The sequence below is a fragment of the Camelus dromedarius genome, chromosome X (assembly GCF_036321535.1).
Source record: "Camelus dromedarius isolate mCamDro1 chromosome X, mCamDro1.pat, whole genome shotgun sequence".
Classification (NCBI taxonomy): Eukaryota; Metazoa; Chordata; class Mammalia; order Artiodactyla; family Camelidae; genus Camelus; species Camelus dromedarius.
In genome coordinates this window covers 6,244,535-6,266,205 of record NC_087472.1, presented here as the reverse complement: position 1 = coordinate 6,266,205, position 21,671 = coordinate 6,244,535, and the positions used below count along the sequence as shown (strand labels likewise).

The 21,671-nt window shown below is 35.2% G+C and overlaps 1 protein-coding gene across 20 annotated transcripts in view; it reads left to right on the top strand.

Moving 5' to 3' along the window:
• The window catches only part of FMR1 (fragile X messenger ribonucleoprotein 1), a 36,900-nt gene that overhangs the window by 3,238 nt on the left and 11,991 nt on the right, over positions 1–21,671 (top strand). For 19 of the 20 annotated variants that reach the window (XM_031445540.2, XM_031445538.2, XM_031445542.2 and 16 more), the window contains exons 2-11: positions 6,073–6,125; positions 9,617–9,710; positions 12,295–12,366; positions 12,629–12,777; positions 13,854–13,947; positions 14,033–14,149; positions 16,361–16,531; positions 16,629–16,707; positions 20,306–20,415; positions 21,118–21,252. In XM_031445540.2, coding sequence (XP_031301400.1) covers positions 6,073–6,125; positions 9,617–9,710; positions 12,295–12,366; positions 12,629–12,777; positions 13,854–13,947; positions 14,033–14,149; positions 16,361–16,531; positions 16,629–16,707; positions 20,306–20,415; positions 21,118–21,252 — 1,074 coding nt within the window. Of the gene's footprint in view, positions 1–6,072; positions 6,126–8,588; positions 9,114–9,616; positions 9,711–12,294; positions 12,367–12,628; positions 12,778–13,853; positions 13,948–14,032; positions 14,150–16,360; positions 16,532–16,628; positions 16,708–20,305; positions 20,416–21,117; positions 21,253–21,671 lie in introns of those variants that run through there. The other variant, XM_031445537.2, reaches the window with a different exon arrangement.

Sequence of the window (21,671 nt, the reverse complement as noted above, 5' to 3'; positions counted from 1 at the left end):
AAAACCTCCAAATTATTAATTGAATGCAAAATTCAGTGGTATAATAATTGGGTTTCTGATTCCTGCCCACTATGAGAATGTACCGCCTGAGATGACTATGGTTATGATAACTGTTGATAGGTGCTGAGAGCTTTCTAGGTGCCAGGGACTGTTCAGGTACTTTACCTCTGTTAATTTATTTAATCATCTCCCACAACCCTGAGGTACTATTGTTATTCCCATTTTATAGATGAGGACATAGATGTACACAGAGATGAGATAAGTGACTTACTAAGTGTCAGAGCTAGTAAGGGTCAGATCTCAGATTTGAGATCAGATCAAGTCTGATTACTTGAAATGATGAAATTTATCTTGAAGAAATGAATTGGGTATGATTTCCTGCCGATTTTTTAAATTTCATTGTAATCTTTGATTGTATTTGTTACTATAAATTACCTTAACATTCTGTAAGTACAGTTGCAAGGCGATACTACCTTTTTTTTTTTTTAACTGATGATACAGAGATGTCATGAAATATTCAGCTTATGTATTGGCTTCCTTTTTATTAACTTTTGCACCCTGGCATATTACCCTGTACTTCTTCAGATGAATGCTTATCAATGAAAGATAAAGTTAGGTATCTTTGTTACTGCTGTGAAATTTGCTTTTATTACACTGGGAACACATAAGAACTGAAGTATTCAAAAGTTAGAATACATACACAAGGAAGATTAATAACTCATTCAACACTATTCTCTCTGTACTTGTGTGTTGTCTTTGGGTCATTGTGAACCAGAAAGAATGCATTTTTCTCAAAACTTGTGGTAAATGCCCAGGTGAAGTCAAATATTCCTGGACATGCACTGTGGTTGGAACGGTTGTTGATAAGGTTTATTTTACTTTTCCCTTTCCGTTCATTCCCATACATTCTTAGTGCCCATATACAAAGGGTGGCAAAGCAATAACTTGCTTTTTATTTGAAGCCTTGGGTTTGAATCATATTTTATCACATTTCATATGTCCTTATCATCTATCTCCTACAGATTTTCTCTAAGAGGGATATTTTGCAATGCTCTAAGTTTTCTCTAATTAGAATTATCATTGTACTACATGTACTGTCTTCAGTAATAATGCAGTAGTTGTTCATTGGTGGTCAGGGCCTTACACAGAAATTTCTCTGCACAGTCACCTCTCATTTGTGAGAGAGTTTGCTGCGTCAAGGGGTGAGACATAGTGGGGGAGTAAGAGTTCACCCAGATAGAGATGGACTTTCTTTTAGTTTCATCATTCCTGGTAATGTAATGTTTGAATTGGACATCTCTAGTCATTACACACTTCAGTATTTTGTGATTGCCCCTGTGGCCCAGTTGCCAATGAGTTGGGGGATCCCATAATGATTTTTTGATTTCCTGTTTATTCCTCCCGATAAGGAGACTTTGTCTTTAACTGTACCTTTAGCACCTTTTTCAAACCCCAAAGATTTTCATCACTTTTTTTTCCTTCTCACAGTCTACATAACCTTTTAGTATTTAATATCTTTGAGGAAACAGCTTCCTCTTTTTCTATCCTAATTTTTAAATCTTTTTTAAGTATGCTTTTGTTGAGATACAACTTTTCAAGTGCAAGAGTGCTTATGATTCTGCATCTTTCAAAAAATATACCCCTCTCTGCTTTACCTCTCATTTGTTTACTGCCATCTTTGTGCCACGCATTGTGCTAGGCACTAGACATGTGTGATTTCATTATTCACAGCCACTTTAGATGGCAAGTCCAGTTCCCTTGTATCCATTCTTTACTTGCAGACAAGGAATCTGAGGCCCAGAGACCAGTTATGTCATAGAACCAAAATTTTGAACCTAGCTCTCATCCAGTCCCACGCAGCTCCCTCCATGTATTCGTTCAAACCCATTCAGTTGCCTTCTTTGGTAACCTCTCAGGAAACCCCTGACCTATCTTCTCATCGACTTTGCTTCATGTAGACAAGTAGAGATCACAACAAAATGTAGTTTCCCAAGTTGGTGGTGGGTGAGGTGATAGTGTTCTGGGCATGGCCAGGGGAAGAAAGGGTATGAATGGTGGCATAAGGGAGGGTCAGGGCCAAAAAGAAGGGTTATTGGAGAAAGTATGATGAGAAGCAGCAAGATAGGACCTTTATTGGAAGTGAGGGTTTAGCAAAAGGCCTTAGAAGTCACAGGAGGACTTTGTCCTTGGTGAGAGTGCAGGCCAGAGGCAACCTGTGAGTTTCTTTTATTCCACTTATTACAGCAGCAACAAGATGATATTATATGCCTGCTGTATTCACTTAATATGCAAACAGTGACTAAAAATGACTGGTTTTGGAATAGTCATGCAAACATTCATATACAGATAAGCCTCATTAACTTGAAGGCAATGGCCCTGGTGAGGCTGTGATGATTACTCAAACCATTTCTGACACTCTGCATCCGGAACTGCTTTCAGAGCATTTGAAAGCTTTTTTTTTTTTTTTTAATAGTCACAACAGTTGCAGATCTTCCTACTTTGAAGGAGTGCTTAATTTGAGGAAATAGGCAAGTGTGGTAAATGAGTATGATTAAACTGTGCAATAAGTTTTTGGCAAATAGAAAAAAATTAAAATAGAGCAGTGAAGTAATAAGACTACATTTTAGAGTGCTTTCAAGGTAAATTTGAAAACAGTCCCCAACATTTGTGAATGTTTGAAATCAACACTGTCCATTGGAACTTTCTGTGATGACAGACGTGGTCTCTGCCTGTGCTGTCCGCTATGGTAGGGACTAAGTCACGTGTGACTACTGAGCACTTGAAATGTGGCAAGTGTGACTGAGAGACTGATGTTTAAATCTTATTTAATTGTAATTAATGAAATATAAATATTCAGATATGGCCAGCAGCCTCTCTGGTGAACAGCAGCACATTTTAGACAAGGACAGTAGTATTGGAAGGATACCAGATTTAGTGAGAACAGTTCTTCACCCACCTGTGGCAAGGTTCTCTTAGTAGACTAAAGGATTTAATATTTTCAGCATGTGGTAAACAGTAAGGAACTAATATTAATTACTTGTGGAAACATAAAACTGTAGACAAGGATGAAGACAGAAGCAATGACATTTTTTGGTAAATAAGGGATTAGCTCCGAATAGGAGTCCCACCCTCAAAAAGCAGATTGTTGATTTCGTATTAGCCACCATGTAAAAACAGGGGAGAAAAGGGGTGGGGGTCTGTTCTTCCATCCTCCATGATTTGTGGGACTTACAAAACTAAATGACCGATTCCTCCAACTTTAATTGAAACATCAAGACTTTCTGTTGCTGAAGCAATAGTGAGGCAACAACCCCTTAGAGCACTAGGGGTGTGCGCCCTTATGAAATATAGTGTATTCTAAAATATCATGGTCAGTATTAAACTAGAGTTCTCGAAATATTCTGTGGAGAATATGTGTGATTTAAATATAGCTGAGGAGAACTGAGAAAGATCAAAATGATAGGAAGAAAATGTGGATCCTCTCCCCCTCATTTAAACCAACAACAATACATACACATGCTTGACTTAGAAATAATAATTTAGCCAGCTTGGGTATAGCAGAACACCTGGATTCAATTATAGTCCACCTTGATCTTACAAGGAAACTTTTTTTCAGCATAGCTTTGCTTTTATTCTTTTAAACATAATTGCAGAAGTTATGTATCTCTGTTTAGCTTCCATGTACAGTCGACCCTTGAACACACCGAGGCTTAGGGATGCCAACTCCCCCTTCTCCACACAATCTGCCTCAGAAACAAAGAAATTGATACAGGCTCACCCAAAGGCAGGAAGATGAAACTGTTTGGATAGACTCAGAACTCAGACTCCTCGTTCCTTTGATTCCATGTATTGTGATCTCTAACTGATCAATTAGAACTTAGTGAATTTAAAGGTCTGTAAATTGAAAACATAGGTACTATGTTTATTGAAAAAAAAATCTGCTTAGAAGTGGATCCTCACAGTTCAAACCTGTGTTGTTCAGAGGTCAACTGTAAATGCTTTACAGGGCCCTGCCTTGTTTGCCATTGTTTTTCTTAAAGAACAACTAATTAATACTTTTACTGATCTGTTTTAATTTGGTATTTTGAGAAGTTGCAGTTTTTTAAAAAATGCTTTAACTCTGGCCTTTAAATATGTTGTTGCTTACCAAGACATTTGCATTGAATCATTTGTTTATTTAACACATTTATTGGGTACCTACTATATACCAGAAATTGTGCCAGTTACTGAAGATACAGAACCTAAAGAATGGTCTTAATCTGAACTGATTATCTTCCTACTATCCAAAGTCATGAGGATTTACTGCTTTAGTTTCTTTGTAAGAGTTTTATAGTTCTAGCTCTTACATTTAGGTCTGTGATGCATTTTTAGTTGATTTTTATATATGGTATAAGGTAAGGCCAAAATTTATTCTTTTGCATGTGGATATCCAGTTTTCCCAGCACCATTTGTTGAAAACACTTTTTTTTTCTCCACTGAATTGTCTTGGCTTCCATGTCCACAAAGAATTTCTTTCTACCACACCCCAAGCTGTTTCTCCAGGTCTTAAGCTTTTGTTTCTGCTGCCCATTAGGCATGCCTTTCCTCCCTGTCCTTCACTCCCTAAGCTGGATAGCAACCTCACCCTTTTCAGTTTGTCTTCCCTGATCAACATACCACCCCCCCCCCTCACAGTACACATACCTTTCCTCCCAGGCTAGGATAGGAACCCCTTAGGCAATGGTCCATGATAACAGCTATTTGTTGAGTTCTCAGTAGATATTCTGAAGTCCAACAGTAAATAAAATAGGACCTATGTTGCCCACCCTCAGGAAGCTTACTGTCTAAGAAAATGGGCGATAATAATGTAGTGGGGTAAGTTTATAGCAGGGATGTGCATAGGATGCTATAAGAATGCAGAGGACCAAATTGAACCTGGTGTTCTGGGTTTCCCCATAGGAGGTGACATCTGAACTGAAACCTAAAAGACCGTTAAGAGATAGCTAGGTGAAAAGAAGGGAAGGACAAGAGGAAAGGAGGAATAGCAGCATGTACAGAGAGAGGCCCAAGTAGTTTAGCACTGCTGAATCACAACCTCCAAGGATGTGAAAGATGAAGCTGGGAGAAGTCGGCAGCAGGACGGGTCACGAAGGGCCTTTTACGGCCAGAATAGTTTGACCGTAATCCTGCAGACAGGGAGAAACCATGGAAAGACAGAAACATGTACAGAACAAATTTGAGTAAGAAGCTTAAATCTCTCAAGCCATTTTAAAATGAATTAAGATATAAAGCCCCTTGAGTTTCTTTATGCTTTATCCTACTTCTCTAATTGTCAAAAACAAAACCTCCTTTTCTGCACCTATTAAAAACTTAATTTTATAGAATTACAGACAGCATGCTGATTAAAGAATTCTTGATAATTAGTTAGCTATTACTTTTGTTGTGTCTTTCTGCAGATTACTAGCAATTGCGTCATCAGATTTAAAAGATTTAAACCTCTGTACTTCATATTACTGTTTTGCTCTCCAAGTGCCTATGAGATTGAGAATTTAATTAAACTCTGGTAATTGGACTTTTTAGTGGTATTAGCAGCATATTGTTGGAGAGAATTTAGTGTACTTGTGTATACATAGATTTGAGATTATATTTAGTTATTTATGATTGTATTCTAAAATTTTATTATGAAGAAAAACGTAGGTTACAACAGATTTATACTAGGTGGCATATAGCTCTGGAACAAGTTTTTTGTTTCTGTTAATTCTAGCCTGAAGTGTACCTCCAGCTTTGCGCTCACCACTTGCATTGTAATTTTCAATTTACTTGTCTCTCCTTTTCTTATTAGATGCTGATCTCTGAGCAGTTTTTTCTTGTTTTATTTTTAACTAATCAGTATTTCTAGGGCCTAGCACATAGTAGGTATCTAAATATAGATATGATTCATGAATGAGTGATCTTCACAAACTGCCAGACTTTCGTTTGAAGCTCCATTCTGTTCTTAAACATAAAATGTTCGGTATCTCTGTAAAATGTAACTAAAAACAAAAATGACATTTAAGGTTAGAAGTTAATTTAACTGTGATATTTTTATTACAGGCATTTGTAAAGGATGTTCATGAAGATTCAATAACAGTGGCATTTGAAAACAAGTAAGTGTCTTGATAAAATTTGAATAGTTAGGTTCTTTAATATTTTTATGCTAATTTTTCTTTTTACTCCTCATTAAAAAAATTTCAAGTCTAGTTTGAGTGTTTTTCAGGAATGGATCTTCATGTTATTGACCAGGAAGTTCCTGAACAGCGCAGTATTAAACCAGTGGGATGGCTGTTCCTGCTAATGACCTCAGAGATCTCTTTTGTATAATCTTGATCCTTACATCTCAGCCCCCTTGAATGTGAAGAAAGATACCAGATTCTTCTGTATTAGTAACTGAGAGTTTAGATAGGAATATTTGTAAATATTAAAAGATAAAAATGAATGGGTTCATGGGTATTGGGAAAGTAGATGTGAGTTTTGTAATATTAAATCTAAAATTGATGGTTTTAGTTGTCTAGTACATTTTATTGGAAATAATTGTTTGCCCATTAACATTTTTTATCTGTTTCATATGTTTATGGTCTTTAATAGCAGTAACTGATCTTCTCTGCATTCTTCTGCTAGTTGAGTAAATAAAGGTACTTTGAGGCCTAGGAACATTAGCTATACGAAGACATCAGTAGTATAGATGTTAACGTTTCATTGGGGAAGACAAGTCTCTTGACTGAATTTTTTGAATGCTAATAAACAGCTGTTTTCAGACAGGCCAGTCAAGATTCTAAAGTATGTATAAACTTCTTAGACAAAGTGTAGATGTGGTTGTGATCTTAGGATTTTACTGAACTCTGAAGGTGGTCAACAATGATAATGTTTTGGCTTTTATTTGCCAAGAGAAATTAATAGTGTATCAAAAACAGATTGCAAATCTATAGAGGGATGAAATAGATTAGTGGTTGCTTAGGGTTGGTAGAGGATGGAGAGCCATAGCTAAAGAGTATGAGGTTTCTTTTTCAGTTGATGAAAATGTTCTGAAATTGACTGGTAATGGTTGTGCCTATCTGTGAATATGCTTAAAACCATTGACTTGTATGGGTGTTTTGAAGATTGAAAAATCTTGTTCAGCGTGGGTGACCACCAAAAAGCAATCTGAAAGTGTCTGTATGTCACAACTGAGACAATTCGGGGAGTTTGTTGTTTAATGTCAACTAAAATGTACTGTTTAAAAAAAAATTGATTTGTACATACTCTTAAGTGGATAGGTTATATGGTTATGTGAATTATATCTCAATAAATCTGTTAAAATACAGTATTTAACTCAGTCATGCTATAATTAGACTGTTAGCAGAATCTTTTAGGTACCAGCAGGACAAAGTACAGTTGACCCTTGAACAACATGAGTTTGCACTGCATGTGATCACTTACATGTGAATTTTTTTCAAAGTAAATACTACAGTACTACACAATCCAAGGTTGGTTGAATCCACGACACCAACCTCAGGTATGGAGAGCCGAGTATAAGTTATACATGGATTTTTGACTGTGTAGAGGGTCAGCATCCCTAACCCCCGAATTGTTCAAGGGTTAACTGTAGTAGTCTCAGATGCCTGAAACATATTTAGGAGGACAGAGATAAAAGGATTTAGAGTACCCTACCCTGTTCTCAGCTCTAGACAAATAGTCTCGGCCCAAAATACAAGTTTGGATAATAGAATGAATACCTTTCTCTGAATACAGAAAGCCAAAAGTTCCAAAATCTGCCTCTTTGCATGTTTATCCATGTATTATATGCTAGACAATAGCATCACACCTCTAGCAGAGGGATTTTTGATAACTCGGAGAGTAATTTTTTTCTTGTAATTATACTCTTATCTGCTTACTTCCATCACTAGGTAAACACTGTTTTCCAAAAACAGAGAGTTATCTTTATTTGCCACTCTAGTAGTTTCTCCTATAGTCCTTAATCTAAAGTATTAAGCAAACACTCATTTCCTCTGTTCATTTAAGAATGTGTCTAGTTTATACACTGATAGATCAGTTCTCTTTTGTTTTCAATCAGATTTCTACTATTAACTTAAAATTATTCTGTCTTTGGACCTTCTAATTCTCTCCTGTACTATAGCTGCATACAAGGTTCTCTTCAAGCTATTTGTCATCCTGGGAATTTGAAATAGATCAGCTTTTTCCTTGTGTTTGTGAAGTATGCATGAGATTCAACACTGGGTTTGAGCATATCACCAGGATTTGATAGGTCCGTACTAAATCAGCTTCTTTGTACTTCCTTGTGTTTTTTGTTTTTCTGTTAAAAAACAAAAAACTGATAATCTGTAAAACTTCAGACACTTTCTTTCCTTTCAGTCGTAAAGGAACTCCTATAATACCACATTATTTTAGATGCTTTGTTTTTACCTTCTGTATTTTACGTTTTTGAATAAAGAATTTGAATTTTTATCTCTGTATACTAAAGACTTAAAATAATTCTTCCTTTTTTGAAACCAAGAAAATTATATTATGTATTATTATATGCTTTACAAGTCAAATTTAGCAGTACATCTGTAACATGTTAAGCCACTAATGTCAGTAAATATATTTTTAAAAAGTTGTTCTGAAGTAAAGACAGTTTATAGTTTTCAAGGGTGTATAATAATTCAAAGAAAAGGTTCAGTCTAATATATGCCCTAATAGATTTCCACAAATTCTGATTCAGTTACCTACTCTACTATCTTATATAATAGCTCTTCTCTAAAGAATAAAATACGCTTTTCTCAATAGGATTTTACTAAGAAGGCCCTTTAGCAGTAAACCCAGAAATGACTGCTTTAGCAGTTGAATCCTCCAGTATTTTTACAAAGTTTATCTTTTAATATTTTATATCATTGTGGATATAAAAGAATAATTTGGTGTTTTTCAAAATTGTTCCATATAATTTTAAGTTAAAAACCAGAGGCAACTTACTGAACTCCTATAGGCTGTCTCCATCGGGTTTCTGTGGTTTAGGAGACCCCACCAGGCCAGTGCATGCTGGTACATCATACAGATCAGCAGCCAGCTATCCATGGCAAGAATTGAGCACCTCGCTGGATCTAAAATTTAAAGGGGGAAAAGTGAGTTGTGAATTGCTAATGTGCTGACTGCCCCATTTTGCTTGGGAACTAGAGGGCATTTAGGACCAGTTTCTGTGGTTATTGGAATGTGGTTAAAATTCTTTTGCAAGTAGATGTATGGTGATACTACTAACACTTACTGATACTAACGTATTTAATTTAAGCATTAAAAGAAATTGCTGTTGTGGCCTTAAGTTTAGAACTCTTAGAGGTTGAAATTACTGGAAGAAAGACTTGTTTGGAAAATGGTAATGTTGTTATATTGTGTTTAGAGAAATACTCCAAACAGAACTACAAGGCTGCTGTGCTGCATGCAGACTCTGTTGAAGTGTCTCTATGTTGCCATTATGTCCCACTCAGCAAAACACTGACAGTTTTAAAGCATTTGCTTCTTTAAAGTAGAAAAACAGAGGGTCACACTTAACTAAAAGTTGATGGCAGCATGGTCATTGTTTCCATTAAGCCAAAAAGCATGTAAAATAATTTCGTTTGCTTATTTGCAGCTGGCAGCCAGAGAGGCAGATTCCATTCCATGATGTGAGATTTCCACCACCTGTGGGTTATAATAAAGATATAAATGAAAGTGATGAAGTTGAGGTAAGTTTCCCCTGCCATCAAGTTATTAAGCACTGAAGAGGTAGGAGCATTTAGCTTGCCTGTACCTTTTGTACCCTTTGTTTAACACTTTTTAATCTACCTTAAGAATTACAACTGTGATACAAATATGCTTTTTGACTGAGCCATCTTAATAATTATTTGAAATAACACGTTATTGACGCTTAAGTGTGGCTGCCTAAGGGCGCAGCTTTGAAAGTCACCACTGATTTCCTTTGCCCACTAGTATTTCTTTTTTCCCCCTCCCCTCAATCTTTCAGTCTTTTATTTGAATAATATATTATTAGTTTATAACTGTGTCTCCATTTTAAGCAAAATGAGTTAGGAAAGTTAATCTTGCAAAGGGAAAAACATTATCCCTTATAGTAGAGCAGCATCGTACAGTTTCTTTAAGCAGCAGTAAATCCTCCTGGCATATTTTTAAAAACTCATCTACAAGTTTTAGTATATACACATAGAGGTAAAACATCTTTTTGCAGGAGATGCTGTGAACCACCTATTTATGTGCCATTGATGTCTTTGACCAAAAGGTGCTATGGAGATGTAACATGTTAACCACGACATTGTGTTTGTGATTTCTCTAGCCACTGAAAAGTGTTGTGAGACTTAAGGCCCTTGAAGTCTGCTTTATGTTGTAGTCGGTCTGTATAGTATTCTCTCCTTCCTCCCCTTTCACTACTCCGTTTTAAGCTGCTTCTTTCTCCACAACGCCTTGTTAACAGTTGCAGTTTCATGAGTATTTGTGGTATGAAGGAAGCAGCTAAGTAGACGTTGGTAGAGGTCAAATAAAGTGAACTGGGTCCTTGAATTCTTATTTTCTGTGTTACATACAGATGGTGTAATGAAGCAGAAGAGTCCCAGCCTTTGATGAGGTCACAGTCTAGTGAGGATAGCTAATATGGCAGATGTGAATAAGTCCTAGGAAGAAAAAAAGAGGATGGACGGTGATGTAGGGGCAAGAGTGCTGTTTTAGAGAGGGCTCAGGGAAGGTCTTTGGATGTCCAGGCCTGTATTCTTTTCTGTACAGTTTTAAAGTGGAAGTAGACTGGAGTACTATTTATTTACCAAAAATGTAGTCAGTACTTACTAGGTGAAAGGAACTAGGCTTGGTTTTGTGAGGGATCCCAGTAGGGAACACAAACACTGTCTCTACTTGAGGACCTTTTGCTGTTCACATCCCCAGGAGACTACAAGCTCCCTTAAGTCAAGAACCAGAACTTCTGGTCTATTTCAGATGTCCTCATAATATTTGGTTGGATAAAGGGGACAGGTTGTTTTTTTTTCCCCAACTGAGTCACATGACAGGTGGTAACCAATGAGATGCTGATGCTATGATGACCCACTAACAGTAATACGTAACTGAGATTATCACTCTGGCTAGAGCAGAGCTGAAGGGAATTGACTGTCTCAGGAGAGGAATGTAGGTTAAATTAAGTTGTATTTAGTCACTGTATTGTATAATCATTAACTTAGGTCTTTTGGTCTGTCTATACCAGGAATGCTCATAATAGTGATGGCTAAAGGGGACCTTTTTTTTTTTTTACAACTTAGTCACATGACAAATGGAAACCAATGAAACGCTGTTGCTAGAATGACCTCATTGTATTACATAACAGTTAACAAATAACTGAGGTTTTTCTCTGGCCAGAGCAGAGTTGAGAGGAAGTGATGGGGGCAAGAGGGAAAGGTAGGTTGAGTTAAGTTGTGTTGCATAACTGTGAACTACAGTAGTAAAAGGGAGACGAGAGTTGGAACCTTGAGTTGCTTGTCTTCTCTCCTGTCTTCTCCTCCCTGTCCCCCTTGTCCTTCCTGTGTCTTCTTTCTACTTCTGAGTATTTGTCTCTCTCCCCATGTATTACTGTGTTGTGTCTTTCCCTATTAACCTTGATTTACTAGTGTCTTCACAAAGGTTCCATGCTGCACATCATAAGTGAACTTTGAAGTGAAGTGATCATCAGAGAGATCAGTTTAGAAGAACTGGTGCACAGTGTATGAGAGCAGGAAGATGGTATCCAGAGGATGGCCAGCGTGGAGTTACCCATTTTAGTGGAGAGGGGTCAGACGACCAGAGATGGACCAAGGATCTGTCCATTTAGTTTGCAGGAGACATGAATGCCAGAGTGGTAACTTTAATGAGCTAACTAGTCAGTGGTCTTACCCACTTAGTGACCATGCATCCAGTCAGTCATTTGTTTTTTAGAGTAAAACAAAAACAAGTTTGTCTTTACATTTTTTAGATACATTTTCGTAGCTCACAAAGTACCCAAGGAAAGTATGCCCAGGTTTACGAATGGTCAGCTTTTCTTGAGCACTCCTATTCAGAGTACTGATTACTACTGGGGTAATACAAAGAAATAGGAAAGCACTTTTTTACAGGGCGCTCATAGGTGATCGGGTAGTTTCTGTACCCACTAGTGATGTGGGTACAATCTGGTTTAAGGTATAGAGCATATGGGTTTGAAAGACACTAAAGATCATTTTAAGAAATTTTCCTTGATGTCTGATAATTTATAGATTTCTGAATGATGTTAATCATAAAATATTCTATGTTGTAATTTTTGTGTAGGTTTATTCCAGAGCAAATGAAAAAGAGCCTTGCTGTTGGTGGTTAGCTAAAGTGAGGATGATAAAGGGTGAGGTAGGAAAATGCCCATTTAAATTTTTTTTTGTTATGCTTTTTCCCTTTTCTAAAGCCAGGTATACTACATTTCTGTCTGGATTTCTATTTGAAAGTAATATTAACTTGAGTCATTTTATTAAAATATTTACATGTTCAGTACATTTCATGTGTTTCAGTTTTTTTTTCCCTCTAGAGAATTTAAAAATAACTGAATAGGTATAGCTTTTTGTTCTTACTTTAAACAGTGTTACCAGGAATGACTTTGATTTATTTCTCTCAGTTTTACGTGATAGAGTATGCAGCATGTGATGCTACGTACAATGAAATTGTCACAATTGAACGTTTACGATCGGTTAATCCCAACAAACCTGCCACAAAAGATACTTTCCATAAAATCAAACTGGATGTGCCAGAAGACTTACGACAGATGTAAGTTGGTATACGAGAAAGGCTGAGAACTTAGAGGTGCTATGCAGTGAATTTAAAAGAATATAAATTTTAAAATAATAGAAATCAATTTTAAATTCAGTGAACTTTGGCAAAAATGGTTTGCGAAAGTATTGAAAAAACATATTTAGCTTTATCCAGTTATATAATTAAGCCAACATTGCACTTGTTTAAATACACAGCTAATATACATTTGTTCACTAAAGTTGACATTGTTTATAGAATTTTAAGATTTCAAAGTTGATTAATACAGATATTCTGTCATAAGTCACAAAATCAGTTTCTAGATAGTGGAGGTTTCTTCAGGTTTTTTTCCCTTTTAACTAATATTTTCAGACAAATAAGTAACAAGTAGAGCAAAAAAAGCTTCAAGAGGTCATCTTTTGTATAATCCTTGATCTGGAGTAATGCTTAAAGAGTTTTTAGAGAAGAAATTCCTCTTAAAAGATTTCATCAAGGGCATGTATTAAGTTTGATTTGGACATGTTACACTATAGATAAATGTTAACTTGTAGTTGAAAGTACATAGAAATCCTGCTTTTTGATGGTAGAGATTGTGTATGTAAATGTTGTGCCTTCTGATTCATATACATTTCCTTCTCTCCCTTAAATTGGTTAGCAGTTTTTCTTTAGAAAAGAAACAACAAAACAAAATTGGGTACCCTGTACCTATTCCTAAAAGTTTTCAACAGTTGACTCAAGAAAATTACTGACCTACCATATGTAACTGAAATCAGGAAGCCTGCAGAGGAGTGTGGCTCCCCTAAAGATGTCACCTTTGGTAATCTAAGACAACCAGTAATCCCTTAAGAACATGACTGTTTTTTTTCCTTTCTCTATAATCTCAAATGCTTGATTGGGCTGAGGATTTCAGAGATATACAACAAAGGAACTAAACTTTTAAATGGTTATAGCATATTTGCATAAATCTAGTTTAATATGAATCTACAGTTCTACAACATGCAAATCTCTCTGCATATATATATATATGTATTTATACACCAATAGTTAGTAATCATTCATCTTAACTTCACAATGGATACTCTTTTTATTTCTAGGTGTGCCAAAGAATCGGCACATAAGGATTTTAAAAAGGCAGTTGGTGCCTTTTCTGTAACTTATGATCCAGAAAATTATCAGCTTGTCATTTTGGTGAGTGTCTTTGAGTGGTCTATTTTGGTGTATTTCATTTAAGGCATTTACTTTAATAATAATGGTGTTGATTTATATCCTTTAGTCTATCAGTGAAGTCACCTCGAAGCGCGCTCACATGCTGATTGACATGCACTTCCGGAGTCTGCGCACTAAGCTGTCTCTGATACTGAGAAATGAAGAGGCTAGTAAGCAGCTAGAGGTGTGTGGCTTTCCCTAGTGCTGCTTGTCAAGCTATTTAGAACTAACTGTGCAGTCACGAAACTTGAATATAGGCAGCTTGTCCTTTGTATATTGTTTCTTAGCAATTCCTCATAGTGTTTATTTTCAAAAATTAAAATTTTACAAAGCATAATCATACTAGAATCTTTCACATCTGAGGTTTTAGAATTAAGCAGCAGTTTATGTATGTTAAGGAACTACTGGCCAACTCACTTTTTACTAGAAGTTCGTCAAAGCTGCTAATGAAATGAGGCAATGCTTCTTCCATATAACATGTTATCATTAAAGTACTAGAGACTATTTAAATATCTAATCATATTCCTTTCATTATGTATGTTTATCTCTGTTTAAAAGGGTATAGAACTTCTCCATTCTAATTGGTTGTCACTCTTTAAAACTCCTGTCTTCAGATTCCTGCCAGAGGCTATTTCCCTAACTTACTATTTCGTCTCTTAAGGTGCATTTTATCTACTTTTATTAATCCTCCAATAATTTCCATCATCATACATTTATTTTCATTGATAAGTATCTAGTACTTCCATCCATTACCATAGGAACTAAATGGATTTTAATTTAAAGTGCCAACTCAAGTATATCACTGTCAGATTCCAGAGTTCCTCATCATTATTCATTTCATTAGAGGGAAAACACCATGCAGTTGAAATAGTAAAGAAAAAAAGGAGTTCCAAACTGCATTTTAAGAGAGAAGGGAGTCAAGGCTATATTCTTGGAAAACCCTGGGAAACTTACCAACTTCCAACTTAATGTGTGACTGCTGAACTCTTAGTAGGAGAGGAGACATTCATATCTCCTTTAACAATATCTCCTTTTGCTACTTTGTTTTCCTTATGGCCATGGAGGTCTGTTTAATTGGTTTTTACCCTCATTCTTTCTTGATGACCCTGTGTTCACAAGTTTGTGGTTTCTTTAGCAATTCTCTCATAACCTTTAGGCCAGAACAGCCTCCTTAATCTCATTGTGAATATTGTGCAAATATACTCATATACCTCTTCTTAAACATCTAATTCTTCTCAAATGATCTGTTATCATACCTTTGGCTTATCACTTATTAGTGAATTATCAATTATCACGCTTAATCAGGTGAATGAACCAGAACTCAAAAAACATGACCTCTTGAAAAATCCTAAGAATATTTGATACATTTTGTTACTCTAATCTACAAAGAGGCTATTATACTTTTTTAATTGTTTACAGTAGTTATACTCATTCATTCAAATTATTGGGTATGTTGAATAATAAGAAACTAGCATGCATGCCTATCTTTCCTCACTACTAATATTAAAGAGGTCCACATATTCAGATAAGAAATTTCCATTTTTTGACATGAGCCACTAATATGTTTGGTTTTCATTAATGGCATGCTAGAACTAAACATTAAATTTTGGTAATACTGTTTAAAGAGAGTGATTATCCACAAGTTTGGATAACCTAGTTCAGTCATCACTGAATATTGGAAAGAATTCATCATTCTTGTGGATCCAGATCACATGGTCTTACAGACTCTGGTCTAATTTTAGGTTGCAGACACATATGTAAGATAAGTTGTAAATCTTTGACATTCTGTAATCATTCAGCTTAGTTACTGTACCAATAATTTTTATGATTCCTTTACTCGGTGGGTGAGGGGTGTCTTTTTAATGTCATCACTTCATCAGAGGGATGTCTAGACCAGAGTATCTAGTGATAAGTTATATAAATGGCACTGTTTCCAGAAAAAAATACACAGACACACACACACCCATATCCTTTAATAAAAATGAAATGAATATAGTTTTCTGTAAAGATGGTATTTAAATTTTTTTTATTTAATTAAAATTGAGTCTGTCAGACCCAGTGAGCTGGTTTTTATCTGGGAACATTTGATTTGCTTCTTAATTATTACATTGATGTCATTGGTTAACTAAGGCAGCCTTGCAAATAGGTTTTCAAGTTACCTTGGGAAAGTTGTCAATAAACCCTTTCCTGTTAACAAAAATATATCAAATGACATAGACCTTCAGTAACCTAAAAAATACACTGTGTGAAATACTTTCTTAAACCTGTTAATTTCCAACTGAAACTAATTTGCAGGACCCTGATATACAGGGTCAAGATAATTTACATGGCTGACCTAAATATAGTTGTCTTAAGAGTTGATAAGCATATTAATCAGATGTGCATTTCTCTTCAGAGTTCAAGGCAACTTGCTTCAAGGTTTCATGAACAATTTATTGTACGAGAAGATCTGATGGGTCTAGCTATTGGTACTCATGGTGCTAATATTCAACAAGCTAGAAAGGTACCTGGGGTCACTGCTATCGATCTAGATGAAGATACCTGCACATTTCATATTTATGGGGAGGTAAATATTTTACTAAATAGTTTTTTTCTCAAATAAAAAACAGTATTTCAGATGGCTCATCTTTTGTTGATTTAAATATTTTCCCTATTCTTATTAGGATCAGGATGCAGTGAAAAAGGCGCGAAGCTTTCTTGAATTTGCTGAAGATGTCATACAAGTTCCAAGAAACTTAGTAGGTGAGTCAAAAATTGCTGTTGACACGCACTACAAAAACAAAAGTTAGGTAAACAACTTATTTATACACATAGAATTCCATTTTCACTCATTTGAGAAGTCATTTAACTGAAGCTTAATCTTTGAAATACTCTGTTGCTGTAGTGTACAGAAAATACTTGGTAAATATACTCAAAGATTACATTTTCGGAAGGTGTGCAAAAGATACTGCTTTGCTAGCTCAAACCCACTAGTGCTTGGAAAGACAAATTCTGCACAGCCTCTTCACTCTATACTTTTTATATCTTAAAATTAAGTATGTTTTTCCAAAATGAATGACATTTGGGGGCTTTTTATAATTTGGAGTATTGATATTTGATCTAAGTGGAAGATCTGAATATAGGTTACTTAAATTGAGCAAGTTCCAAAGCTAGAAGTAATTCTGAATGTCTCTAGGGAGGGCTTTCTGCAGCATCAACCATAATTCTTCATCTTGACTTGAGTACTGTTGTTTCATGACCGTCACCATCTTGAGTACCAAGAAATACCTAGGAACTCTGTACCAATACTCTTAAATGCTACTGTTGTCCTTAGTAGAATATATCAAAACAAAGTGCAGTTTTGTCAAGAATACTACACGTTTTAATTTGTAAATAAAATTGGAACATACTGCCTGTACATTTAAAATGAAATTTAAACTTGATATCATGACCAATTATATACAAAGTAATGTATGCCCTTTGGAAGGTTTAAAGAACGAGAAAATAAGGACTTTATGTGCATTTTCTTTTTTTTTTTTTTGTAATTTAACATTTTTATTGATTTATAATCATTTTACAATGTTGTGTCAAATTCCAGTGTTCAGCACAATTTTTCAGTCATACATGGAGATATACACACTCATTGTCACATTTTTTTCTCTGTGAGCTACCATTTTCTTCGCATTCAGTTCTACTTAGCCTGTGTTTTTTTTTGGCACCATAGAATTATAAACATCTTCCTATGCCATTAAAAAACACTTGGAATAAAATTTTTCTCCCAAAGAAAATTAGTTTGATTGAAGATAAAGTATAAATACTAGTGAAATAATGCAGAATTAGTCTCTCAACTATATGCTACAGATGACTAAGAACATGACTATGTAATGTTATGGAGGTAACTTGCACAGCAGTTGTATGTATGGAAAATATACGTATAGCACTATCCTGGTTTACCTCAGGGTAAGTGGGGTTGTGAATGATATTTTCCTCTTATTTATAGTTTGTCAAGCAATTGCATACATTTTATAGTTAGCAAAGTTACTTTAAATGTCATAAAATATAGCCATTGGACAGTTTTTTTTTTTTCAAAAATTACCTAATAGACATTAAAATTCATTTTGGAGATGGCATGATGGTAGGGGAATGTTTTTGGGTGTAGGTGTTAGATCTAGATTTCAGTCCTACTTCACTTTTTGGTAGCTATTTGACCTTGGGCAACTGACTTAGCCTCTCTGAGTCTACCTTCCTCACTTTGAAAACAAATGAGATAATAGTGTCTACCACACAAGGTTATGATAATTAAATAGGAAGATAAAGATAGATAGGTATAGGTATACATAAATACATAGATACATATTATCTAAGGTCTGGACAGAGTAGAGGACTCTAAATGTTAGTTCTTTCCTTCCCCTTATTCAAAACAATTCCATTCAGTTCAGTAGAGCAGAATTAGAGTAAGCTGTCAGTTGGGGTTTGGAAAAACTATGTAATGTAGAATTGGATTATTTTCTATTAGAATTAGATTCCACCTATAGTCTTACCTGAAGAGAAGAGGATCCCAGAAGTGATATTTCACCAGAAAACCTGATTTTTGTTTTGTTTCTAACTAGTAAAGTATGACAGTTTTGGTTTAGAGATTGTCTTCTCCGATACTGGAAGTTTTGGGAGTTTTCAGAAAACGTTTTGTACAAAAAAAGATTTGATAAGGCAGGTCTTTAGTGAGATGTCTAAGCAGTATTGCATGAGTTTTCAAGTCCCACAATATGATTTATAATTTATTTTTCCACAAATTCTTTTTGTATGTATGTTGATTTATCTTTCTAAAAATCTACTTGTTCTTCACCCACTTTTACAGTGAATTGGTTTACTCAGCTATAGTTAACACACAGTATAAAGGATAGTTAAGATATTGATAGAAACATGTACCAAAATCTCATTTTTCCTTCTGCTAACTCACTTCAAAGACCTTTATTAAAATCAACATTAATTCATGAAAATATAAGTGTTATAGATTAAAAAAAACTGTGGGAAGACTCCATGTAACTTCTCTCCTCCCTCCACCCCTTTTCATTGAAGAGAAGATGAGCAGAAATAATTGACAGAAAGAACAAGATCAAGAGTCTTGATTTAGTGTTGTCACTTGTGTTCCCTGACCACTGACTGGTTAAAAGAGGTTATGGGGGTGAGTGAGGCTGCCACACATGGCAAGAATGCCAAGACTATGCTGATTAGACAAACCCCAAGATCCTGTTTTCCCTGAGTTCTTATCTAAGATTGGCTCAAAGCAAAATTTCTATTCCAGTTTGTTTTCCCCCATCCCTGCCTTATATGAGATGATGGGGCAAGCACATGATGGATGTGGCCGGTGCAGGGGGCTTTCATTACCCTTGAAAGCCCTTGGAATCAGATGTAATTCACATGTACATTTCTAAAAGCAGTTTTTCCTTAATATTTGTAATGTCTTGCCTTATACTAATGCATGATAATGGCTGTGAAAGCAGTCATTTCCCAGTTAAGTAAATCATTGAATTGTATAAAATGAAGGAGAGACAAGTGCCCATTTGTTGCTGGTATTTGAAATCTTTGGAGTTCTAACAGATGTTTTTGAGTAAAATTTAATCTTGAATTAGTTTTAAGCTTTTTCACTGTGGTTTTAAGTTATCTTAAAGTGCAATTTCTTAATCTTTTACTCTGATCCCTTCACCTTCTAATACACTGAAATAATTTGTGAGTAATACATAAGAGTAATAGCCTATAACACATTTTGCCTGAAGACGGTACACTTTTATATGTACGTATAGCTGCTCAAACCGCTTTTCAAGTTAGAGTATCTTTAATAAATGTACCATATAAAATTTTGAAAATACTTGCCATGGGCAGAGAAGCAGATTTAAATCAAGTACAGATAGAATTGAAATTGTCAAATAAATAAAAGAATGAATGTGTTTTCTATTATCTATCCTTTTCCTTAATTCCTTTTATCAAACTTTGCAGTGATACACACAACTATACCAGCACGTTTAAAGTGTGCCCTGTTATGCAAAATAAGAGCCTATCTTTGAACTGCCTAAAAATTCAAAATTACCCGTATATTAATCAACTCTAATACCTGACTAAAGGAGTTTGATCAATGATGACCTCATAACAACAGAAAGCCAATTTGATTGTCTTTTGGAAAGGAACCTCTGTTTTGGTTTTAAGGTAGACAGACAGACAGATAAAAAGATATAGATAATTGAAATTATATGAAATTTTGTATATATATGCATATATAGTATGATAGTTTATGCTGGGGGTGTGCTTACTGGTTTAAGGTATGTGTTTTTAAAACCAAACATGAGATATATATTTCTTGGCTTAGGCAAAGTAATTGGAAAAAATGGAAAACTGATTCAGGAGATTGTGGACAAGTCAGGAGTTGTGAGAGTGAGAATTGAGGCCGAAAATGAGAAAAATGTTCCACAAGAAGAGGTATGTTCTAGTGCATATGTTTCTGGTTTGTCTAATAAAAGTAAAAATCTTACAATTTTATTTGACATAGTAATTTAGAGGCCTGTTGTATGCACATAATGTGAATGTAAAAATTCTATCAGGCATGCCGGTTAATGTTACAATTGAAGATAATAGTCTCTGTCTATTCTGTAATACTGTGATTTCCAGTTAGTCACTTTACCCCCTTTAAGTCTTATTTCTTGATCTTTAACATGGGTAGTCATAAATGTAAAAACTCTAAAGCACTTGTCAGTTATTAGTTAATGGTGCTGGTAGGTAAAATTGGGACAGTGGTTAGGTTTTCTGGCTTTCATTCTTTGGCTTTTTTAGTTTGTGTACATGTATACATGTGCTTTGCATTTTTTTAAGCATTTGTGTGGGGTTGGGGGAGGTGAGGGCAAGCTCTTCTGTGCAATGGTACTATTTAAAATAAAATCCCCCCCCAAATTGCCATAATTTTCACGTTTTATCTAGTTTCTCTTTTGTGAAAGGTTCTTTTACTGAAGTTAAATCTTCGTGGATTTTTACTGCATAATTTTTGCATTCTGTAATTTTTGTTTACCAAAACTGTTTATAATAATTTACAGTCTTATGATGTGATAATTGATATAATAATGCAGCTAAATAAATTCCTAAAAATTGATCCTTTTTTCTCTTTTGTGTTTTGTGTTTTTCACCAAGGAAATTATGCCACCAAATTCCCTACCTTCCAGTAACTCAAGGGTTGGACCTACTCCCTCAGAAGAAAAAAAACATATAGATACAAAGGAAAACAGCACTCATTTTTCTCAACCTAACAGCACAAAAGTCCAGAGGGTAAGGAATAATTGTCACTTTGAATTACACTACAAGTACTTTTTTCGACCCAAATGTCACAATTGGTGTTTCAGATATTTTCTCTGCTTAGGCTTATAGGCTACTCAAGCTGTATTTGTTTCAAATCTGATTGCCAGCTTATGAAATATTACAAACCAAAGTGCTACCTACATTTCAGTTTATTCACAGTGACAAATCTTATGCTGTAAACATAAAATAAGGGATTGCATTTAATAGTCACATTTTTCTTTTGAGGGTGGACTTTTTTTTTATGCTATCTCTTGAAATTTTGCAGGTTATAGTAGCTCAAAAATGTACCTTCTGTTAGATGCATAAGTTTCTACGTAAAGCCATATTTTAAAAACTGATTTTCAGTATTTGAACTAACCTGTTTAGAAACGGATTTAGAAGTCCTGCAG